Raw genomic sequence first — 25,910 nt, forward strand, 5'->3', positions numbered from 1 at the left:
TACTGAAACATCTATAGCTCCGATATCAGATCTTTCCGCTCTAAAAGTGATTCTCAAATGAAAATATCAATACTTTGATACGCCAGTCAGGTATTGTATATCATTAACAGGAACACAGTGGAAAGTAGGGGTGTCGCGAATTAAAACGTGACGAGATTTCTCGGTTGGAGAAAAGCTGTATCGTGAGAACAGTGCAGCCAAAAGCCAGTCAAACTGAACTATGGCATGAAGTGCCTTAGGCACACCTTGCAATCCAACCTACTTAGGTGTTCGCAGCGTCAGCGAGTGACATGTGGCTGTTTCTTTCCATTGGAGTTAAACAGCTATCGCCGTGTTTATTGGGGGGGGAATCAGCTGTATTGCACATGTATCGCACATCACGACTCGGTCATGGTGTGAGGCGCTGTGAGCGCGGGACTGTGTCGCTAGGTCAGAAAAGTAGTTCTTCAGTGTTTGCTCCTACAATAACAATGTGGCTGTAGCTTGGTTAATATGCAAGTAACGTTTCGAGCTGCAACAATTAATCGATGGTTAATCAATTACCCAATTAATCAACAATTATTTTGGTAATCGATTCATCATTTTTTTAAATTTAAATATGGAAATATCCTCTGATTCCAGACCCTCAGATGTGAATATTTTCCTTAGTCATCCACGAAAGCTGATCTATTATGTTTAGGTTTTAGCCAAAACAGGATATTCACACATATCAGCGTTCACACATATCTGGGTGTTTGCTTCATATTCATTTGGTCCATCTATGCCTCACCGATTAACTCCATTAATTAAAAGCTTCAGATTAATCGACTAAAAAAAAAGATCATGATTGTATTTTTGTGTACGTTTGTTTTACTGAAGCAATTGACAAACATTTAGATTTTTTTATTATTTAACATTATTTTAACAGAATGTTCAAGCGGCAACTTGGCGTTTGTGCACTTACTTCTCTGTCAGTTCAAATCTATTTCTGAATAAAGAGGCGGAAATTAAAAATGTGTTTAAAAAAAAAATCTTGATTAATCAAATAAATAATCAACCGATGAATCGTGATACAAATAATCATTAGTTGCAGCCCTAGTCATGTTATCTATATGGAACATTGTTTGCGTTTTTGGAAGTTTTGTTATAGGGCTTTATAGGCGGAATAGGTGTGTTGCATTACGAACATTATTAGCTGCCTCATGGTAGCTGCTTTTCTCGCTTTAGAAATCATAGAAAAGGTGTTGCAGGTGTCGTTACATGACTTTGCTTCACATAAGGATTGTGGATGATGGGCAAAATTCCCCAAAAAGTGCAGTTTTCGTGTAAAGGTAGAGCACGCTCCAAACGAGTACGGTTTCACTGTTTTGTGGTGCAATACGACAGTCGTTAAGACACAGTGGGGTGAGGCCTCGTCAAGCCGACAAACCTACACTGTGCTCCACAGTGTTGTGTCAGCTCTCCCCAGTCTAAGATGCCTGTAGGGTATTCTACATCTGCGGTAGTTAAGGGATGAATCAATTATTAAGGATTATGCCAATTGATTGTGTTTTGCAGCAATGGACATGAAAATGGAGTGCACTTCTTGGCTGCAACCAGCTGAGGCGCTGTTAGTTTGCAGTCTAAAGAAGAGAAACAGTATGAATACATGTCAGCTATGGTAAAACTCCTCTTAGTAACATTATTATGCTCACACTGGCTTTAACGCAGGAGCTCAGAACATTCTGAGAGTGATTCTCCCATCCCTTTAAAATAGCTCAATGCTGAAATTATTTACTTTTGTAGTCCATATAAATCCAGCCTAATAGAGTCCTGGTCCCCTCTGTAGTTGAGTATAAGAGCAAATACAGTCAGGTTACTTGCGTACACGTGTGTATGGAGGACTGGTTTCTTAGAGTGGGAGGGCTCGTGGGAGTTGATTGACAGATTGATGTATACATAGCCATGCAGCCTGCAGGTGGCAGCGCTCCTGCAGTCACACTCCCATTGTGCATGGAGGTAATGGATATTTGAATGGCCATGTTCCCCCGCATTGTGCAGCATTCACACAGGCGACGCTTGCTGCAGACTTTAGCATATACTCTACCGCTGCTATTTGTCAAATGGAAGCATTAGGTAGCGTGTCAAAAATCTTATCTGATGTTAAAAATGTGGATAGACTGGTTCTATATTTTCTTCTGCGGTTGCTATGAAATGAGCGCAACACAAAAGGTCATCCAGTAATGAGTTTCTCTGTGCAAGCAAGTTCTTATCAAGATCAATTACAAATTCATACACACACACAAAATATTATCTGTTTGAAGCCTTGTGGTTAAAACAGTAGTAGAAACGGTCTTTATTGCTCGCTCCAGGGATATAAACTTGGAATGATTTAGTTTCATTAATGCGCCACTAAACCGCCGAAGGCAGTGGAGAAGCTTGAGATATTCAAGAATTTAATCTAAGGATGTAATAAATTTAAAAAATAATCAAATACTGTCTTGCTACTGAAATTACTGCAGTATACACTTTAAATTGATATTTGTACATAGCATAAGAAAGTAGCAGACAACTTGTGATACCACCACCAAAGATGACAAAAGGTGATGATAACCATAGTTGAGGAAAAGAATGTTATGATGTGGCAGAAGACAGAGTAGACTGAATTTCCTTCCATTATCAACTGTCACGTTCATAGCGAATATGTAAATGATTAACTTTCAATATACACAAGTTAACATCTTTTCCACTTATATGACAGATACCAATGTTAAATGATGTGAGAGGCATGCTTTCAGCAAGGCTCCATATATGCCACGTCCATACATCCTCCATAGGGTGTATAGCTAGCTTATTTTTACACTTGCAGGTCTTAAAATGTCCTGAAACTAAATTATTTTCTATTTCCGATGGGAACATTTGTTCAGAATTGCAAACAAATCCAACCATTGTACTTGTTTAAATCACTTTCATGAAGCCAATGTTTGCACACTCAAATCTAAGTCAAAACTCAGGAGGATTTATTAACAATTTCCACTTTTACAAAAAAAACACAAAACATTCTTCAGTATTGAATATTCATCAAACACAAAATTATCCTCACAAGAACCAAAACAAGAAAAAAGGAACATCAATGGGCTAGACTTTCCTCTTCTGTGTGCTGATATAAAGAACTGTGGACAGATGAAACAAAGACATAGGTCACGTGTACGTTTCAGTTTAGTTTGTTTTTTGTATTGAGCAAAACTTCCTTAATGAGTGTTTGGTGAGTTAAAATAAACTCAATAAGTTGTAAACTGTCATAAAACAATTTAAATAATGGATATTTTGTGAGGAAAAAATATATATAAAAAGGCACACCAACTGCCACAAATTCAAACTCGAACAGCGGTGTGAGAAAGTGTTTGCCCCTTCCTGATTTCTAATTTTTTTGCATGTTTGTTTGTTTCATCAAACAAATGTAAATATTAGTCAATGACGACACAACTGAACACAAAATGCAGTTTTTAAATAAAACTTTGTTTTTTTTTTTTAATAAAAGGGAGACAAAAACATCCAAACCTACATGGCCCTGTGTGAGAAACTGATTGCCCCCTAAACCTAATAACTGCTTGGGCCACCCTTAGCAGCAACAACTGCAATCAAGCGTTTACAATAACTTGCAATGAGTCTCTTACAGCGCTGTAGAGGAATTTTGGCCCACTCATCTTTGCAGAATTGTTGTCATTCAGCCACATTGGAGGGTTTTCCAGCATGAAGCACCTTTTTAAGGTCATTCCACAGCATCTCAATAGGATTCAGGTCAGGACTTTGACTAGGCCACTCCAAAGTCTTCATTTTGTTTTTCTTCAGCCATTCAGAGGTGGACTTGCTGGTGTGTTTTGGATCATTGTCCTGCTGCAGAACCCAAGTTGGTTTCAGCTTGAGGTCACCAACAGATGGCCAGACATTCTCCTTCAGGATTTTTTGGTAGACAGCAAATTTCATGGTTCCATTTATTATAGCAAGTCTTCCAGGTCCTGAAGCAGCAAAACAGCCCCTGACCATCACACTACCACCACCATATTTTACTGTTGGTATGATGTTCTTTTTCTGAAATGCAGCGTTACGTTTGCACCAGACGTAATGGGGCACACACCATGCAAAAAGTTCAACTTTTGTCTCATCAGACCACAGAGGATATTCACAAAGGTCTTGGCAATCATCAAGATGTTTTCCAGCAAAATTGAGACGAGCCTTCATGTTCTTTTTGCTTAGCAGTGGTTTTCATCTTGGAATGTTTTGCCCAGTGTCTTTCTTATGGTGGAGTCATGAACACTGACCTTAACTTAGGCAAGTAAGGCCTGCAGTCCTTTGGATGTTGTGGGGTCTTTTGTGACCTCTTGGATGAGTCGTTGCTGCGCTCTTGGTGTCATTTTGGTTGCCTGGCCACTCCTGGGAAGGTTCACCACTGTTCCATGTTTTCGCTATTTGTGGATAATGGCTCTCACTGTGGTTCGCTGGGGTCCCAAAGCTTTGTAAATGACTTTATAACCTTATCCAGACTGAGAGATCTCAATTAAACTCAGTTATCTTTTAACAAAGAGGGCAATCACTTTTTCACACAGGGCCATGTAGGTTTGGATTTGTTTCGCCCTTAATAATAAAATGTTTCATTTAAAAACTGCATTTTGTGTTGTGTAAAAATGATATTAAAATATTAGCAAAACAGAATATTTGCTGTGCATTGCAGTACATTGTAGACAAAATTTACATAAAAACATAAAAAAGTTTACATAAAAACTCCATAAAATTGAATACAATGAGGACTCTTACCATTGTTTCCTCGTAGAAATGCATCACCATATTTGTTCTTGAGCTGTCCATTGACATACTCCTCTGTCTGCTCGATGGCGATGTTCATGTAGCCATCCAGACAGGCCAGGACACCTGCACAAATGTTACAAGTATCACTATTACGGATTTTTTTTCCCCAAAAGTAATACATAATGAGACGATCGAAGTCGAACGCCACCGCTCTGCCAGGATCTTTACATTACCTCGGTAGTCGACGCCTGAGTTCAGCTTGACCACCACCGGTCTGCCGATGATCTGCTTCAAGAAATCACTAGGTGTCTGCTTTCTGAGACTCATCCTTAGTTCGTGTTTGGAATTCTGAAAAACGTAACGTTAAATGATATGTCAGCTAACAATGCTAGTTGCTACAAATGTAAACAATTTTCACGAAGGGCTACTTCCGCTAACCACCTGCTCGTGCCTACTTCCGTTAACCACACTGGTGACTGCCTGGGCCTGCTAGCTGCTGTTATTACTATTATTCAGCGAAGCACACGCGAGCTGCTGCCCAGGGAAACTACCTGCTATTATTCAACTACATACACAAGCTGCTCCTTCCTGTAACCAGGCTAGCCTAGATCCGGTTAACCATTTTAGCCGCTACCTCTGCCCTAGCTGCTACACTTAACACACACATATTCTTTATCTGAGCAGCCACCATGTTTAAACTAGTTAGTGTTTAGTGCGCGACATGTGTACATGTTACAAGTGAAGCCGAAGGTAGTAGACAAACGCTAACAGTGGCTGTGAAAGGCGCTTGCTGATAGCTAGCTAGCTGCTAAACTGGCTAATGGGACTCAGTACTGCACAAAGCGAGCACTTAAATGCTTTCTTGTTATGTTTGTAATAGAGTCATATTGGAGTATACACGAGTTTGCATTTCATTATTGTTGAAGAAGAAGCCGTAACATTACCTTGCTTTATCTTTTAAACGTTGTCTAGACGACGCAAGTATGGAGTCGGGGAACAGTACGGCGGCTGAGCGGGGACAAAAAGGATCACAAAGCAGTAATTCAGTGCGATGGCACCATAATTCTGTAAGTCCAAATAAATTTGCTTAATTTATTTTTAATAGCTACTGTATGTGTATATATATATATATATATATATATATATATATATGAATCATATATCAATCATATATATATATATAAATCATTTATATATACAGTATACGTTCCAATAATTTTATAGTATGTTCACCAAACGAAACAGTATGTAAAGCATTTTTAGTAGCATTTACATCTCTCCGTCAGTGTCATTTTAGTGAAGATAACGTACTTATATGTATTATATTATTATGTATTTACTCACTCACTTCATTGCACCTAACTGAAGTTAGCTTAGAAGATTTGAAAAATATGTGTTTCTTTATTTTTCTCAAACTGCCTGAAGTCTCGTCACACTTTGAAAAGCCCCGGTGTGTACTTATAGTGGTGGCTCTACTAGATGTTGTGTCTTACGGTAATTAATCGCAAGGGCAACTGAAATAAGGCCTCTTCCGAAACAGACGCCTCCCTTCAGTAATTAGCAAGCTCGGCATATACTGCGTGCGAACAAAGGTCTCCTCTCAATTAGATGCCTTACTTATGTAGAAACAAATGGCTGGTATTACATTTTAAGCAACCTTGACGTCTTACTTTACTGTTTTTTTTCTGTCATTGTCATTACTGCTGCGTCCAGGCAGTTTTCGGCGAAGGGTTAAGAGTGAGCGTAACGTCTGATAACACAGCGGTCGCACAGCTCGGGTGGTACATGAAAAATGATGTCCAGGAGGGGTGAAAAGATAAAGGAGGAGGACGGAGGCAGGGAGGACGCACTCGAGTGTCTCGACAGGTCTCTTGTTAGCAGGGCATGGCTAGCACCGCTGAGGCTAGAGGTTAATTTGCTATCTGCTGCGGTGTTCAACGCGGGTCACCACTACAAGTCCTTAAGTCATAAACAACAGTGGTTAAGAGCCACACCTAATGAATATTCAATGATGCTTTTTTTTCATTCACCGTTACTTGTTTCACTTGTCTTTTTTAAGGAAACTAGTTCTTTTGCAAGCAACCTCTAGTATGTAGCACTCTGCCAAAGTGCGATGTGAAACGTCATTATGCAGATATGTTGCCGCATAATGTAAGTCATTATGTTGCACAAAAGCTAGCAACTAGCTAGCTGTTCAAATTCCAGTGATTTAATGTAAAACACAATACATGTTGCAGTGTCCAGAGGTCCGCTTGAAACCTGCGGAAAATCCATAAACGCTTGATAATAATTGAGCTTATAATGGGGGGGTTAATAGTAAGCGCTGACACTTGTCCTTGTCTGCATCACATGCCATTACCGCACATTACGCATCAATGATGGAGTGCAACATTCTGCTGCTAATACGCTGCAATGTTTTCAAATAGCGGGAAAAAAAGGCACAGCGTTCAGTAGGATTTATATTTTTGCTTCTACTGACCAATTAGTCCCGCAGTCGATATTTTAGATTTACCTTGTGTAGGCTTTTAGCAATTATCAGCATTGTGTGTAGGGGTTTTTTTTGTTGTTTTTTTTAAGCCGTGATATCATTTTACAGAAGAAATGACTTAAGTCTAAAAGAAAGCTACCTATTTAGCGGTTCTAAACTGTGAAACAATCTTTGTGGCTTTTCTAATTTACGCTAGATCAGTTTCAACTGAAAACATGTAAAAAGTGTTGCTGCCCCCGCGACCTGGATAAGCAAAAGAGGATGGATGGATACAACTTTATTTTGTTTTGTTTGTTTCTCATAATATTCCGACTTAAAAAAAAAACCCTAACATTTTTCTTTAATATTTCAAATCTATGCTACTAAAATGACATAAATTTTCCTCATAATAGTCTGAGTTTATTTTCGTAAAATCAAGACTTTTTTCTACGTTAGAATATGACTTTTTTTCTCTTAATATTTTGACTTTATTCTTGTAAAATTACGGCCGTTTCTTTCCATTTCTGCTGTTGTTTTTTTTTTTTTTTTACATTTTCTGACTATTTCAACTTTGTTCTTGTAAATGTTCTTTTTGTAATAGTATGACTTTATTACCATAATATTTTGACTTCCCAAACTTGTAACAATTTTCCAAAAATTGCATCTTAATTTCGTTCTATTTGTTTCTCATAATAATAAAATTAAAAAAAACATCTTTTTAAAAAAATATTTAACAATTATGCTACTGAAATGACATTATTTTTCTTCATAATATTGTGACGTTATTGTCGTAAAATTACAACTTTTTCTTGTTAGTTTACAACTTTTTCTGCGTAGTATTTTCACTTTATTCTTGTAAAATTTCTGCTGCTTTTTCCATTTTTGATGTAGTTTTCTTGTGAAATTCTATTTTCAGAATGTGCCGCAGGCCCATAAAAAACAGCCACGGGCCGAACTTTGTTTTTTTTTTGTTTTGGAGCCTGAAAAATGTGCCTAGGTTAGCTAGCCTGTTTGATTCGCCAAAGTAGCAACTAATGTGGCGCTGCAGCCAGCGTTGTTAGCTTTTGTTAGCTGTTTGCTGTATGTCTAACAGGAGCCTGAAAACGTTTGCCCATGTTAGCTAGCTTGCGTGACTAGCCGAAGCAGTCTCCAGTTTGGTTAGCTTTAGTAGACGCTATCGTACGCTGAAATCATATACAAACTGCATTGTCTTTCCATTTGTTTACATGATTAAGGAGCATGAAAAAAATAGCCCAGATTAGCTAGCTGGTTTGATTAGCTGAAGCAGCCATCAGCTTGGTTGGCTTTCACAGCAGCGAGCGTTCGCTCGCATTGTTTAAAACATCAAAAAAACTGCAATATTTGTTTCTATGCGTGAGTGTGTTTTGGAGCCTGAAAACATTTCAAAACAGTGCCCATATTAGCTGACTTTTTTTGATTAGCCAAGGTAGCGGCTAATGTGGTTAGCATTTGTAGCTCAGGTGATAAATGGACGGCTATAGGGCTTAACAGAGCTAACAATGGGTGTGTTTTGTAGGAAAAAAAATAATTTACTGAGTGGGTAAATAATTATTACAAGTAGATTTTAGAATAACTGTTTACATTGATGTCTACTGATTGAATTATTGTTGAGTGTTTTAAAATAAGTACAGTATAGATAGAACCGTATAATCAATTAGTCTGATAACTTCGTGAATGATTACAAGTAGTAATCAGTAGTTTATTAAATAATTAGCGGAGTAGGTGAACATCTGTTTAAGTGTGTCAAAGCCAGAATGTAGACAAAACTGGTGGCAATGGTCTGAGCAAACAAAATGACTATGGGACGAATGGGGGGGCCACTCTTTCATTTCAGCCAGGAGATGGGTACAGGTGGATGAAACGGGCTGCGGAAACTATCCTGTCTGACTTATTTTTCAATTATTATGTCTGATTTATCTTTCAATTATCATGTCAGACTTATTCTTCAATACATTTGGAAAAAAATCGAATTTGTTGTGAGAGTCTTTCTTCCTTCTCATAACTGGAGATTGAAAAACACGCAAGGGGGAGGTGAAATTGGCTTCATTCATCCAAAGTGGTCCTTTGACCTTTAGGAGGTTGTGGAGAATTTCATCTCCAACAGTTTTTAGCAGCCAAGTTGCAGCTAAAGTGCTAGTCGCGAGCATGTTTAGCCAAAATAGGATCAAGTGTAGTGTCGCAGCAAGTGTGCCGGATTTGAAAGTGGTCATTTTTGCCTAGTTACACTATTTCTGTGGCATTGATACACGATTGTATGGTCTTTAAAGATAAAAAATAATAACAGTGTACCGTGGCTACCACCCAGGATAAGAGATGTTAGACAGAAAGCAGCAACGGCAGCGCCATCAATTGAGAGACAAATCTCTGCTCCATCTCCAGGACCCTTAACCCCCGAGAGACCACCTTGTGAAATAGAAAGATTACACCTACTGGAGATGCCATTGTAGGTGGGAAATGGGGAACCAAAAGAATCGATCAGGGGGGGCTTGAGGTGAGGGGAGGTGGCGCAAGGTGCTGGTGTGGGGGAGGATTTGGGTGGGTGAGGGTCTTGTATCCCAAAGCAATAAGCAGGGACAGGGGCACAGGTGGGGCTTGGCGCCGGTGCAAGATGAGGCAAACTGCGTCTGGGCGGCAGTGACCCCTCTGAGGCCAGGTTTTCTCTGGAGGTCAAGCTTGATATGGAGAGGATAATGGAAAAAGCTTGGGGGTGTTTTCATATAAAAACAGGCGTGGACAGAGATAGAGAGAAAACGTGCCTTTTTGCTTCTCGAGGTAATGGCTCGGAAGTGATAAAACTAAAAAAGTTGCATCCTTAATTCTCGGAAGCTTCTAATAAAATGGTCGACAAAGCTCTTATGACTCCATGGGCTTACTTTACATCTGTGCAAACAGTCAAAGAACTTTTCGCAAAATACGACAGACACCAATAACGTGTCAAGAGATACCAGGAGACAGGATAGAACACCAAATAACAGCAGCAAGTTGCGATCAAAACGTAACCTCTTGCCTATGCCTGATGAACCTACATTTTTATACGGCTGTACACCAAAATGGAATGCTTGGACCAACCCTAACCTCAAATCCCTAAACCTTAAACTCAATACCAGGCATGTCCAAACTTTTTCCATCGAGGGCCACATACTGAAAAATTAAAGGATTTTGTAAACAACACGTTAATTTTACAAAGTTCTATATATTTCAAGAAAAAACTGAACTTAAAAAAACTTTTAAAAAGCTTTTTGCCCCAAATATTTCAACTTCTTTCAGAAATAATCTTCGTAAATTTTCTTCTCATAATATTATGACTTTATTCCCATAATACTATACATTTTCTCCCAACCTAGTTTTTCAGAAATTACAACTTTATTTTGTTTTGTTTGTTTCTCATAACATAACAACTTTTTTTTAAAGCATATTTTTGTCTTTGTTTCAACTCTTTACGACTAAAATGACAATTTTTCCTCATAATATTACACATTTATTCTCATAAAATTGCGACTGTTTTGTTTTTAGAATGACTTTTTTTTTCTCTTAAAATTTTGACTTTATTCTTATAAAATTACAGCTGCTTGTTCCATTTCTGCTGTTCTATTTCAACTTTCCTCTTGTAAATTTTCCTCTCGTAATTACGACTTCCCATTTCCATAATATTTTGACTTTATTCTTATAACATGATATCTTTTTCTGCAACCAAATTTTCCAAAAATTACAACTTTATTTGTTGTTTTGTTTCTCATAATATTCTGACTTAAAAAAAAATAGCTTCTTTTTAAAAATATTTCAACTTTATGCTACTAAAATGACGTTATTTCTTGTTAGATTTAAACCATTTTCTCCTAATATTTTTACTTTATTCTTGTAAAATTACTGCTGATTTTTCCATTTTTGCTGTTGTCTTTTTTTTGTTTTCTTGTTAAATTGTATTGTTAGCTGTTTGCTGCTTGTTTATCAGGAGCCTGAAAATGTTTGCCCAGGTTAGCTAGCTTGTGTGACTAGCCGAAGCAGTCGCCAGTTTGGTTAGCTTTAGTAGACTCTATTTTTAGAACGTGCCGCCGACCAATAAAAAACCAGCCGCTGGCTGCAAATGGACCCCTGGCCGCACCTTGGACAACCCTGCCCTAAACCCTTGCTGTTTCAAACTTTCAAATTGTTGGGCAAATAGGTTTTTTACAGCAGGTCCTCGGTTTACAACGTATCCTATTGCGACCATTCGTGGTTACGATGCACTCCCATGAAGTACTTAAAGACTTCGTTTCGACCGAAGCAGTTTGGTTTGCTTGAGCACTAGTTACGTGTGCGCGGCAGACGAATACGTAGTCGTACATAGCTACACTGAGGAAGGACAACATCGCTTTTGTTTGTTTTCGTCAACACCCCTTCCAGTGTGCAGGCCAATCACAGTGATAAAGGTAAGGAACTGCTCTTTTTTTCTCTTCTGTTGTTATTTCATTTAATTGTTATTTAGATGTCCTTCATGTGTTCTGTGAAGAGTGTGAGTAACTTGCGTTAATTTAGCTATAGTTTAGGTATAAATTCCGACAGACAAAAAATCCAGTTGCAATAAGTAAATAGAGGGTTTTGGTAGCTAACTAATGAAACAATAAAAAGCCCCCTTCACATTCTCTGTAAAAGGCACAAGCTTTTTCCCTGTGTTGCTCTTCTGTATAAACAGCACCAACGTGGAATGGGAAGGTCAAAGCCAGCCGTGCAATTTTCCAACTTCGGAGTTAGTTTTGGAGCCGTAACAGAGGCGGGACGCAGTTTGTGTATAAGGCTATTCCGCAGTGCCTGCGACATGTGTAAAGTTTAAAGGAAGGCGCTCACTTCTCCCACCCTGTTGTGTTGAGTGTGTGCTCCTCACACTTGGCCTGTCTCCCTCCCTCTGTAACTGGGTGTTTAACTTTCTCACAGGCAGACCCCAGTCAGTCAGAGTCCACAACTGCACATCCAGCTCAAGAATTGTGAGCACTGGGACCCCACAGGGGTGTGTGCTGAGTCCACTCCTCTACACGCTCTTCACCTACGATTGCGTGGCCTCCCAGAACAACACCAGCATCATTAAATTTGCGGATGACACTACAGTCATCGGACTGATCACTGGTGGTGTTGAAACATCATACAGAAGAGAGGTGGCGGACCTCATAGCTTGGTGTCGTGATAACAATCTCCTTCTCAATACAGATAAGACTAAAGAGATGATCATTGACCCAAGAACAAGGGAAAAGGAGCCGCATAGACCCCTGTTTATTGATGAGACTGAGGTGGAGAGGGTGAAAACCTTCAAGTTCCTTGGCACACACATCAGCGAGGACCTCACCTGGTCTCACAACACCCAACAAATTCTGAAGAAGTCCCAAAGGAGACTGTACTTCCTGAGAAGACTGAGGAAATTTGGCATGTCCACCACAATCCTGAGTTGCTTCTACAGATGCACTATCGAAAGTGTCCTTACCGCCTCCATCACTGTTTGGTACGGTAACTGTACAACACGTGATAGGAAGGCACTCCAGCGGGTGATCAAGACCTCACAGAACATTGTTGGGGCAGCCCTCCCCTCACTGCAAGACATTTATAAATCTAGAGTCCTACGAAGAACACACAACCTCATCAAGGACAGCACACATCCACAACACTCATTATTCACACTCCTACCGTCAGGCAGACGCTACAGGAGTTTGAAGTCCAGGACCACAAGGCTGGCAAACAGCTTTTACCCACAGGCCATCAGGCTTCTCAACGAAGCACTCGCACACGCCGCACGCAACACACGCACACACTCATAGCACTTTATTTATTTATTTATTTATTTATTTATTTGTATTATTTGCTTGTATTAATGTCTCTTCTGTTGTTGTTGCTTAATTTATTGGTATATATGTTTATGTGTTTATGTTTCTATGTTCTTATTCTTTCTCGTGTTTCCTTTCTTTTCTTGGGAGTATGAACAGAATAAGATTTTCATTGCATGGTATAACTGCTGTTTTACCATGCACATGACAATAAAACTCTTGAATCTTGAATCTTGAATCTTGAATGCAGTCGTCTCTAGCCGTCAAGCTAGCGCTAACATTGTCACTTAGTTTACTCAGTTGTGGCACAGGGGGATGAAAACCAGATCGAACGGCTCTGATGTGGCAATTTTTTGGGAGCTGCTGTGTAAACGTTTAAAAAAAATGAGGCGGTATCTCTGTGTGTCAAAACAGCGTGGATGAGATACCAGGAGACAGGCCAGTACACCAGGAGAGACAGCACAATCCGACTCAGATTCGCAGAGGTTATATTAGTCCATGAAAGTATCTATCATGACAACACAACTGAACACAAAATGCAGTTTTTAAATGATTTTTTTTATTATTAAGGGAGAATAAAATCCAAACCTTCATGGCCCTGTGTGGAAAACTGATTGCCCCCAAAACCTAATAACTGCTTGGGCCACCCTTAGCAGCAACAACTGCAATCAAGCGTTTACAATAACTTGCAATGAGTCTCTTACAGCGCTGTGGAGGAATTTTGGCCCACTCATCTTTGCAGAATTGTTGTCATTCAGCCACATTGGAGGGTTTTCCAGCATGAAGGCCCTTTTTAAGGTCATTCCACAGCATCTCAATAGGATTCAGGTCTGGACTTTGACTAGGCCACTCCAAAGTCTTCTTTTTGTTTTTTCTTTAATCATTCAGAGGTGGACTTGCTGGTGTGTTTTGGATCATTGTCCTGCTGCAGAACCCAAGTTGGTTTCAGCTTGAGGTCACCAACAGCTGGCCAGACATTCTCCTTCAGGATTTTTTGACAGCAGAATTCATGGTTCCATTTATCACAGCAAGTCTTCCACGCCCTGAAGCAGCAAAACAGCCCCATACCATCACACTACCACCACCATATTTTACTGTTGATGTGATGTTCTTTTTCTGAAATGCGGTGTTGCTTTTACACCAGATGTAATGGGATACACACCTTCAAAAAGTTCAACTTTTGTCTCGTCAGACCACAGAGTATTTTCCCAAAGGTCTTGGGGATCATCAAGATGTTTTCTGGCAAAATTAAGACAAGTCTTAATGTTCTTTTTGTTTAGCAGTGGTTTTGGTCTTGGAACTCTGCCATGTAGGCCGTTTTTGCCCAGCGTCTTTCTTATGGTGGAGTCATGAACACTGACCTTAAGTGAGGCAGGTGAGGCCTCCAGTTCTTTGGATGTTGTTGTGGGGTCTTTTGTGACCTCTTGAATGAGTCGTGTCTGCGCTGTTGGGGTCATTTTGGTTGGCCGACCATCCTGGGAAGGTTCCCCGCTATTCCGTGTTTTCGCTGTTTGTGGATAATGGCTCTTAATGTGGTTCATTGGAGTCCCAAAGCTTTAGAAATGACTTTATAACCTTTTCCAGACTGATAGATCTCAATTAATCTCAGTTAAATTATGTTTTAATGAAGGAGAAGTCACGTTTTCCACACAGGGCCATGTCAGTTTGATTTTTTTCTCCCTTAGTAATAAAAAACTGCATTTTGTGTTCAGTTGTGTTGTCACAGATGATCTGATATTTTTGATGATCTGAAACATTTAAGTGTGGCAAACATGCAAAATAATAAGAAATCAGGAAGGGGGCAAACACTTTTTCACACCACTGTATGTTCTGGTAGCACATGCAATTTTCTGCTTTGGGGGTTTGTTCCTGATTCTAGCCATGCCAATGACGCATGGCACCACTTCCATTTAATGACTCAGCTTTGACAATTGACAGCAGGCTCGTCTCAGGCCCCTCTGGTGCAATGTCATTAAAATATGGAAGAAATCCACTTTATTGCTAGCTGGTCTTCTCCCCAGCAAGCCTTAGTAGTGAAGTTCAGACAGCCAATTCTGTCTACTTGGCATCCCCCAAGGGTTCAGCTCATGCAGGGGACCATGGCGGCTCAGCTACCACCCTGGAGCTATGTTCTCTTCCCAAGGATCAGTGCAAGCAGACAGCCGGGCTGGCCGTCCTGTGCTGCACACAACTCAGGAACAACTGTCTTGAGGTTCTCTCCACGGAGAGCTCGGTACTCTTTTCTTTGCTCTTTTTTTTGTAGCATCGTCTCCCACCCATCTTGCACCAGCTTTTTTTATCATATCAATGGACGTTTGACTGATTGTCAAACATGGCTTCTTATAAATCAGTGTCATACATTAAAATGACAAAGGTGTTTCTAACGTTTTGAGTACTGTATTATATCACGCACATAACTCGATATAAACGCAGACCTCCGCCAAGGCCGAATCATGTCCCTACTTGACTTGTTTGGTTGAAAAATCACAGTGTTCCACTCCTGCCCCACATTTTATCCACCCCTCTACAAATCATCAGTTCCCATAAATTAGGGAAATGGGTTATGTTGTTTAGTTTTCATGTAATCCCGCAAAGTAACTGCTATCAAAATATACATTATGAACATAAGTCTAACCTCTCACCTATGCATGAATTGAATTAATGTAGCTAACTAACAAATAAAGCTGATAAACCTCTCACTTCTGCTAGAATTTAGTCATTTAATGAATTTTCATTGCGAAATTTGTGGGAAAAGCTGTGATATGTATGTTTTTTATCAGTGTTAATAAAGCTTACAATAAATAAACTCTATCAAACTGCTGTGGATATTGTATACAGTCGTCCCTCGTTTATCGTGGTTAATTGGTTCCACACCCAACCATGATAAATGAATTTCTGCGTAGTAGGATCAATATTAACAAACAGAGTGTTTTGGTAGTTAGAGCATAGAAAACGTGTTTATGACTCTCTAAATACGGTTTTTACCATAATTAGAGCCCTGTAGACATGAAATGACACCCCTATAGTCACCTTTACACTCCTATTATTCTTGGTTTACATCACATTGCGCAGGCTACAGGATCACTGCAGGGACATAAGAGATGGCCGCCACTCATAGCAGAAAGCCAGCTGCTCAATTTATTTGTTTTAAACTTAAAGTGTTTCAAACGGAGTGAGGAAGAAGGACACAGTAAGTAAAACCATACCACATGGAATGGGAGGAGAACTTGTTTTCACTCTATCATGTCAGCATGTCAAGGCTGACTACATGCAGTGTGAAGGTAATGTGATGTGTGTCTCATCAATATAACATTACTGACGCCTAGTGGCCAATAATAATTGACTAACAATAGGCCAAAACCAACCACGAAACAGCCATCATTTATGAATACATTTTTTTAAAAGCGTGACAGTGTCATACGCGAACCACGATGTACAGACTTTTCGCCTATTCCAGAATTTTGGAATGTTTGGAAAATTGTGGAATTGTTTTTTTTAACCATTAGTAATAGTAAAACATCTCTAAATGACACCTTTATGCTGTTCTGATAGTGTCACTAAAAAGCTGAGTTACTTATATTTTGTCCTTATTTGGGTCCATGTCTATTGTATGATGTATAATTACTGTACATCATCTTAAAGCCATTTTACAGCTCAGATTTTGTGACAAAATGCGGCTCGATTGCTGACTAGATCACACCCCTTTTGTTCACTTTTGTCAGTGTGCCACCAAGTTGTCAAGAGTGACGTTGTGGTGTGTGTGTGTGTGTTTTTTTTTTTTGTAGACTTGATAGATGGTGAATGGTGCTTATACAAGGAGCCACTCCAGAGCGCCCATAAATATGCAATGGTGACATTTGGAACAAAGCCACTCGTCCTCTCTCTTTCCTGATGAGCTCTGCTCTCTGCATACTATAACATATTGCCATACTGTCCCACCTTGTGTTTCATAGCCAATCTCTCTGTTCATCAACTTGGCAGATAACCTCCAGACGCTGACAGATGATGTGGAGAGCAGGGGGCGGGAGGGCTGTTCACGCAAAGCGGCAACGTTATTTCCTCAAATTGATACTAATACAAGTAATTAATGGTCTGTGCGGTGTCTGTTCTCCAGACAGTTTGGAGGTGAAGGCTGTTACATTTCTCTATTGATTGCCAGCAGGTCAGTTTTCTTTTTACATTGCGTTAGAAAGGAATGACTATCCAAGATGGCCAGAAGCAGTTCCTTTCAAATCCCACACACATGCTAGCTTTTTGACCACCCGTGCTTCCTGACTCAACAGCCGGAATACAGTACTTGCATATTCATATCCTAAAAGGAATACTGACGCTAGCAGCCATCCATCTTCTACCCATCTACATTTATATAAAAGGAAGTGTGCTCGGGGGATATATGGATGTAATTAAACATTTTGAGCCACAACAGTAGATGTAGCATTTTAGGTCATACTGACATAGGCCAGTGGTATCATGCTTAAGCCCACTCCACACCTAAGTCTGGGTCGTCTGAACACAGCATGATTGCAAGCACATGTGCAACGTAGCCGAGTCACTGAATGACTGTAATGCGATCGCTCTTCGCCACTCCTTCATGATAACTGACACGTTTCATAATAGAAATAAAATACAAAGACTTAAAATAATACAAAAGTCCAAACCCACGGTATGCTCGCTCTCCCAAGGCCACATTTGTGTCATTTCATTCATACAATGGCTCCTTTTGCAAGTAATTAAAGACAGCCACTGAAATAAGACCAGAAATAATCCACAAGGTCAGGGAAAATGCAGCAGAATAGAAGTTATGGGCTGAAGCACGAATGAGGAAGGGGGAATAGTGTTCAACTCCAGCTCGGTACAAATGGCTGAGTGTGAGTACGCCCTTACACAGAACGCAACTAAGGTGGGACATTGTCGTAACAGTGGATGCTCTTACACAGCGGCTAGGCATCCAGCATCTGATAATTAGATGTGTGACGACATTGTGTGTCAGCTTCTGGTGGGACGTACATTGGAGCTTCGGTTAGTGTCATTGATTCATTCCAGAGGGTCTGACTCTAACGGGGGTGGACGCTAACAAAACCAATTTTTCCCATAAGAAATAATGTAAATCCAATTCATCCATTTCAGAATTCCAAAAATGTTTACACAAAACACATTTTTATTGTTTTACAATTCTAAAAAAAACCTTTGAAATTCATATAAATATATATAAATATTGAACGAAGGGGCTAAATTAACATTTAAGGTTATTTTTACCTTCATTGAAGATGTGATTCTTGATGTGACTGTCCCCAAAGCCACGATGTGGCAGCGAGATCAACCACCACCACCTTCCTGTTTTGACATGAGTTGTTTCTTGAGTTCAGCAGTGTTTCTTACCTCAATACTGTAACGCTAAATGGAGCCAGAGAAAGCTGCAAATGGCAGCATTTTGATAAAGAAGGTGAGAAATACTATTGAATTAAAAAATAACTCATGACAACACAAGAAGATGGTGTCTGTGTGGTGTCTTGCTACCACATTGTGTTTTTGGGAATAGCAGTCCTCAATGAAGGTAAAAGTAACCTTAAACCGGACAATGCACACAAACCGAGGTGAAATTGCGGCATAAATTTTCAACGTTAAAGGGATAGTTTGCATTTTTTGACATGAAGTTGTATGACATCCCCGTCAGCAGTGTAGTGCATCAACAGTGACTTACCCCCACTTGGTCCCGTGAGGCCAGTTCTGGTCGAATTTCGGTGGTCATTACCATAGTTCTGGTTAGTTGCTGGGGCCACTTAAGTAAAGAGTTTGGCTTCCCAAAGCGCTATTCGTTCAAAAGATATCTGACCAGAACTGGGCTCACTGGACCAAGTGGGGGGGTAAGTCTCTGTTGATGCGCTACACTGCTGATGGGGGTGTCAGACAACTTCATGTCAAAAAATCCAAACTATCCCTTTAACCAAAAAATACGCTAACTGAGGTTCCACTGCATAAAATAACTGCCAGATGGCGACAACTGCTTTCAACACAACTTCACTCCCCTGTCCTGGCATTACCTTTTACACAGGTGTAAAGGAATACCAAAGATAGGTGCCATCCATCTTCCATCCAGCCACATTCATATAAAAGGACGTGCGTTGGGGAGGATACACGGACGTAATGGAACATTTTAAAATGGCCGGAGAGGAGGGGCATGGGGTGGGTGGGGCGTGGGGGGTATGTTTTACACTAATTCCCTCATTCCTTTTCGCAGGAGTGCCATGTTACAAGAGAATTCCTAAGGCGAGCCAATGGCCCGATAAATCTGCCTGAGCTCGTTCTCCTCTCTCCCTCTCTCTGTCAATTTGTCTCCACGGAACGTCACTTTGGCGTGCGTCCAGACACAGAGAAGCTCATTTCACAATGCGCCAATCTAGCAGACATGATCCCGCATCTGAGCCGGCGTGGATGAATTCATTTTTGCCTTCATCCGGGGCATCTCTATGTGAAGGCCACTTCCGCTCGCTAACCCCGAATGCTGACACTGACAGGAGAGGATAAAAAAGACAAAACAAGAGGAACGATATGACACATGCTCTGCCAAAATGCTTGAGTGAAACACAAAATGGTCCTGTTTTGGTGTCGCTCCCACATAGCTGGGTCCAGGTGGTGGAATGGCAGAGTGGGAGAACAGACTATGTTTGTGTGAAGATGCAACAACTATCTCCCTCTCCTTCCTCTCTTTTTCTCTTGCATCCTCTCCTTCCTTCTTCTGCCATCTCTGGTCAAACCGTCTCTGTTCTCTATTTAAAGGTTGCCTTTTGCATGACTGGATTACTTGACATAACATGCATTTTTCCATAGACAAATAGTTACTGACTTTGTACACAGCACTAACTTCAGGATGTTTAACTGAATCGCCATGAAATGTGGTACACACCCTCTAGCACACAAGCCAACATGTACGCATTTTTCGTAGTCGCACACATTTTGGCAACAATTGTTCGCTTCTCTGCTCTCCGGGTACGCATTTTGTGGCATACTCGTGTTTAGGCACCAGCGTGCACTGTACCTGCTCGCTCCGCCCTGCAGGCCCTCTTGCATAGCGTGACGTGCACCTTTCCTGTGTGTGTACGACTGCTTCCCTTCTGATTTGGGATCAACATTTGCAATAAAAATGACTGTTGTCACACATTGATTAGTTCTGGCTGCAATAACACTCCCCTTTTCTCTTTAATTACCATCATTCGTGAGCGATGAAGAAAGCTAACAAGCTAAATAGTTGACGAGAGTTGTGGTTTCTCACGTCACTCACTCAACCCTGACAAAGAGCTATAAAAACAGGTGTGTCCAAAGTTTCGTTATTGTTGCAGATTTGTCAAATTTGAGCAAGATTAGATAGAAGATACAAAAACATGGTCGCCATCAAGCAAAACATTTGTAAGTTCGTTTTAAGTCTTTGGCCATTTGTCGAATGATTATAAAACTTTGACGATATCTGCGTTACATGTATGCTAGCATGTATTACATAGCGTAAGACATAAGACATCAGGCATAACCCATAGAGGGTGCCACAAATGTCATTTACGGATGAGGGGCCGGTGAAACGCCGCTAATGTCCTGGTGGTCATGCCACTTTCCCGCTGTTGTTTAGTACGCTTATACACAAGTGGTTCCTGCCTCTGTTACAACTGTGATACTACGGCACTGAAATCTCCCACAACTCCCGGCTGTGTGAAATATACCACACAGCACGTTATAAATGCTTGAATTAGAGGACAGGAAGTTGGTAATAATTGGAAAAAGGATGTCATTTCCCAGATGTGAAAGCTAATTATACATAACAAGTATTTTTCTTTAATTTATTTTTCTTTTTCTTTTTTCTCTTTTACCTTTAATAATGATTTGTATTGCGTGAGAAGGCAAGGCGGAAGGGAAAACGTAGCTCTTTATATACAGCAAGCATATTGCACATGCAGCAGCAACAGAACCAATGTTGTAATAACAGCAAAATGCTCAGCCAGCTTGAATAGTGCTGATGAGTTGATTGTAAACAACAGTACGGCAAGTGAAACATGCATGAGTTTCACACCCACAGCTGAGTAGTCATACATTTTAAGGAGCATGCAGAGGTAGAGGGGCCGCACGGTGGCCTAGTGGTTAGCATGTTGGCCACACAGTCAGGAGATCGGAAAGATCTGGGTTGGAATCTCCGTTGGGCATCTCTGTGTGGAGTTTGCATGTTCTTCCCGTGTGCGCGTGGGTTTTCTCCGGGTACTCAGGTTTCCTCACACATTCCAAAAACATGCATGTTAGGTTAATTGGAGACTCTAAATTGTCCATAGGTATGAATGTGAGTGTGAATGGTTGTTTGTCTATATGTGCCCTGCGATTGACTGGCGAGTACCCTGCCTCTTGGTAACTTTGTAGCTGGGATAGGCTCCAGCATACCCGCACCCCTAGTGAGGGTAAGCGGCACAGAAGATGGATGCAGAGGTAGATAAAGCTGGTGGATGTTGACCACTCATAATACTTCTAATACAGCTACTGCCGTCTTGTGGATTTAGATTTTTAAAATCATTTTTATAGGATGCTACTTACAACCAGGCGACCAGTCCAGCGTGTACCCCGCCTTTCGCCCAAAGTCAGCTGGAATAGGCTCCAGCATACCCCCGCGGCCCTTGTGAGGATAATCGCCATAGAAAATGAATGGATGGATATTATTTGACCTTATTTGAGAAAACGATACCAGACTTTAGTCAAACAAAACACACAAATAAGGTCATGACAATGTAGTTTGAGCATGTAAGACACTTCAATGAAAGGAATGAATGACGCAGGCGGTGGTTGCAAACAACAGAGGCGAGCACACAAATGTATTTAAAGGGTTCATGTTACTGCATGACAGTTGGCATGAGTGTAAACCAGACGTGTGCCAAGTGGTGCTGCCAGTAGCTCAGCATGGCCGCTTTTAATATTTGAATGTGTTTCACTACAACACTACGGGCCAGATAGCCTTTCTCACTCTCACTCTCTCTCAGACACACACATGCACACGCACACACACACACACACACACACAATTGTCCACAAATGAACAAGATTATGTGACACAGCTCCCCCAGCCACTTATCTGATGGTAGCCTAGCAACAGATCCCTGACCTGGCTTTGACCTGCACTGGATAAGGTCAACACCTGAAGGCGCTCCCATTGGAGGGCTGCCTGCAAAGAGAGGCGGGGCTTAGGGAGCTATAGGGAGACAAAGGATTGTACAGAGCAAAGAAGGGCTGCCTCTATTCTGCATACACTTCCCTGCACCCTGCTGATAAAAAAAAAATGTTCATACAAATGTGTGTGCGTGTGCTTAACAACAGCTCCACTTACGCCAACAAATACACATTAGCAAATTGCCAAAGCAGTGCCAAAAAATGACCCCCCCGGTCGTAGAGAAAACTATTACCGTCACAAATAGAAAATAACGCAAAAAACGGCAAGCGTTGAGTGTGGCATTTATCACCGAGCGCTTGCCCGTCTGTGTCGTTTATTTGAGCGCAGCGATATGGAAGTTAATCCAAATTGTGATCGTGGCAATATCCTATTAAAGCGTGGCAATAAAAATCAAGCTGAGACTGGTAGCGCATTATGGAGATCAGACTGCTCCATTAGGCGACAGGGGTCCTGTTATGCACACACACACACACACACACACACACAGGCACAAAATGCAAATCATACACAGACGTGGCAAAACCTTCAAAGTCTGTTCAGCGACACTGAAATTGTTCTAGTTTCAAAACTGTTTTTCCCATTTGAACTCATGTCAAATGAATTCAATCCTTCCATGCTTAATAAAACCTTTTAACTGTACAGACGATGTGTAAAGTAACATTTTAACATTCTTAATGGTCATACAAGTGTAACAATACGTTACTAAAAAAACAAGGAAAACCACTTCCTCTTTGAAGACACCTGACAGACACGTAATGGAGTGGCAGAGCAATACTATCACCTAGTGGCCTTTTATAGGTATTGCTAGAATTGCACTGTGCAGTAAGTGTAGTTATGGCAGCATCTGATTGGCCAAATTCATTTGTGTATGTTATTACTTGATTCATGTGTCACAGTAAGTTCAATTTCCTGTTCTATGGCTATCATCAAGCTGTGGTGACATCCCAAAAAAGCCCAAGGAAAAGCAAAACGTACTTGCATCATTGATAAGTCTCATTTCACACGTGATGATGGATAGAACTTTTTTTGTGGTACAATTTTTAAAATTTTTCCTTTTTAGGCATATTTTTTTGTCCCCAAAAATGTTGGAGTTTAACATTATCAGCTTCAAGTTTTTATTTATTTATTTTTGTTTACTACTTATTTATTTTCATTTATAATTTAATTTGTTTTATTTATTTGTATTTTTTTAAAATTTATTATTTAATTGATAAAATTTCCAATCAAGTTTGGCTTTTTTTAAGTTAACATTTCTCAGCAGTCGCTGAGTTCAATAAACTTAAATGAATGACCATATTTCGCTACAGTCATGCAGCACCAATTTCCCCAAGATGTTGTGGGGGGGGAGGGGTGCATGGACCAAAAGAAGAAGCCAGAAACCAGAAGGAGGTAGACTGCTAATTAACAAACAAATGGACTGCTAATTAACAAACAAATGGACTCAAAAATACATTTTTCCCTTGCTCTTTTTAACAGTTCAGCCTTGGCGGAGGTCTGCGCTCTCCTAGGCGACATCTTCGTGATATTGTATCCACTTGATAAAACATTAAAGACTTTTGCACAGTGTTGGATGACGTACTGTATCTACCAGCTGTATTAGCCGCAGTGATGGACAATATAGTTTTAAAGATGAAAGTGAATTGAAAAAGTCTTTCATTCTGTATTCCACAGCAGCACTTGTCCAGGTTCTGTCCTTCTGAGGTTTAAAATAACTCTTGTGTCCTCGTGTCATAGGACCTTCACTTCCCTCCAGAGGCCTTTCACAAGACCTCTGGCCCAGTTCACCCGGGGCAACCTAGGCTCCTCCTCTGTGCGTGTGCAAATGTGTATGTGTGTGTGTTTGTACTGTCTCTTTACTGCAGAGCGACCGTTGAAGGTCAAAGGGCAGGAAGTTGGCCACCTGCCTCTGTCACGCTCGTCGGAGAGGAGGGAGGAAGTGGTTGCAAGAGACTTGACTGAGAGAGACTTTGAGAATGAACAAGGTCGTCCCCAATAACAATTTACAGGAGGATCATATGGAGACATTCTGGATTGGAAAAAGGCTGGCCAAGGAAAACCACGTATGTCCACTAGAGCCTCGTACAGTATAGTCTGACTGATCCAGGGCCCTTTTCCCATGTCGGGAGTAAAGGAAATAGAAATGGTCATTTCCAGGGTCAGAACCTTGATTTAGAAGTACAGGCAGTGTTTTAAAGTCACATTTTAATGTTCTTGACAGTCATACAAGTGTAAAAATAAATTAACCACCATTAATATTGTAAGGTAAAAGTAACAGCACATTTTTTACAACAATCAGATTTTGTAACAATCATAGTTGTAAGTGTAAAAATAAGGTCACCACTGAACTCGGGGGCGGGGGACTTCAAGGTTGAACCATTATTATGTGTAATGTGACTTGGAATTTGACCAAAATGTTATCTCATAACTCTGTGGTTGGACAAATTGGAATTCAACCAACATTTCCAGTCCAAAAATAAATAGGTAAATAAAAGTCACACAAAAGCTTTGAGAATGTTATCATGCAAGATGTCAGTAGTCAGACAAATTAGCATTCAACCTCAATTTCTGGGAAAAATATGCCTCAGATGTGTCTTGACCTCCAGTGGTTTGACAATTTGGAATTTAACCAAAGTTCTGCAAAAAATGCCTTAAAAGGCACACAAAAACTTTGAAACTGTTCATGCGAGATAGCAGTGGTCGGACAATTTGGAATACAATCAAAATGTACAGGAAAAATATGCCTGAAAAGTAGCACAAAAATTTTGCGGTTGAAGCGTCATCATGCATTACGTAAATGGTTGTACAATTTAGAATTCAACCCATCCTTCCATCCGTCTTTTATATCTTCACTATAGTCGCGGTGGTATGCTGGAGCCTACCCCAGCTGACTTCGGCCGAGAGGCGGGGTACACCCTGGACTGGTCGCCAGCCAATGGCAGGGCACATATAGACAAACAACCATTCACACTCACATTCATACCTATGGAGAGGGCTGCTGGAGAGGGGGCAGCACGGACAGGGACAGGAGCAGGATCAATAGGCTGATCAGGAGAGCGAGCTCTGTCCTGGACGGTCCTCTGGACTCCGTGGAGGAAGTGGGGGAGAGAAGGATGTTGGCTAAGCTGACATCCATCATGAACAACACCTCTCACCCGCTACATGACACTGTGGGTTCCCTTAGCAGCTCCTTCAGCAGTAGACTGTTACACCCACGGTGTAAGAAGGAGAGGTTCCGCAGGTCCTTTATACCGACCGCTGTAAGGCTCTACAACACCTGCACCACCTGAACCATGTTGTAGTGCTTTACTTTACTGTTCTCTTTACTTGTCTTGCTTGCTTGCTGCTGTAACAAGTAAATTTCCCCGCTGTGGGATCAATAAAGTACATACAATACAATACAATGGACAATTTAGAGTCTCCATTTAACCTAACATGCATGTTTTTGGAATGTGGGAGGAAACCGGAGAACGGGGAGAACATGCACACTCCACACAGAGATTCCCAGTGGAGATTTCAACCTGACTGTGTGGCCAACATGCTAATCCGTAGGCCACTGTGCGGCCTTGGAATTTCAACCTAATATAGCAAAAAGAAATGAGTAAAAGTCACACAAAACTTGAACCATCTTCATGCATACTGTTAATGGTTGGCCAATTTTGGACTTAAAAACAAGACA

The 25,910-nt window shown here is 40.7% G+C and overlaps 1 protein-coding gene and 1 long non-coding RNA gene across 3 annotated transcripts; one reads left to right on the top strand and one right to left on the bottom strand.

The window, feature by feature from the left end:
• Window positions 1–2,957: 2,957 nt before the first annotated feature.
• lsm6 (LSM6 homolog, U6 small nuclear RNA and mRNA degradation associated) lies at window positions 2,958–5,778 on the bottom strand. 2 transcript variants are annotated; one of them, XM_054779341.1, is made up of 4 exons: window positions 5,709–5,778; window positions 4,998–5,112; window positions 4,774–4,887; window positions 2,958–3,131 (listed from the first exon to the last, which is right to left on the bottom strand). In XM_054779341.1, exons 2-4 carry the CDS (start codon window positions 5,089–5,091, stop codon window positions 3,097–3,099), a joined length of 243 nt encoding a protein of 80 aa, XP_054635316.1. In that variant the 5' UTR covers window positions 5,092–5,112; window positions 5,709–5,778; the 3' UTR covers window positions 2,958–3,096. The 2 variants fall into 2 exon arrangements, with proteins under 2 accessions (XP_054635316.1, XP_054635318.1); XM_054779343.1 differs by lacking the exon at window positions 5,709–5,778 and adding an exon at window positions 5,206–5,429.
• A 5,385-nt stretch (window positions 5,779–11,163) lies between these two features.
• Window positions 11,164–25,629, top strand: LOC129182738 (uncharacterized). Its single transcript, XR_008570685.1, has 3 exons — window positions 11,164–11,661; window positions 23,969–24,294; window positions 25,090–25,629. It is a non-coding gene; the product is annotated as an uncharacterized LOC129182738 (long non-coding RNA).
• Window positions 25,630–25,910: the final 281 nt, after the last annotated feature.

This window comes from Dunckerocampus dactyliophorus, chromosome 6 (assembly GCF_027744805.1).
Source record: "Dunckerocampus dactyliophorus isolate RoL2022-P2 chromosome 6, RoL_Ddac_1.1, whole genome shotgun sequence".
NCBI lineage: Eukaryota > Metazoa > Chordata > Actinopteri > Syngnathiformes > Syngnathidae > Dunckerocampus > Dunckerocampus dactyliophorus.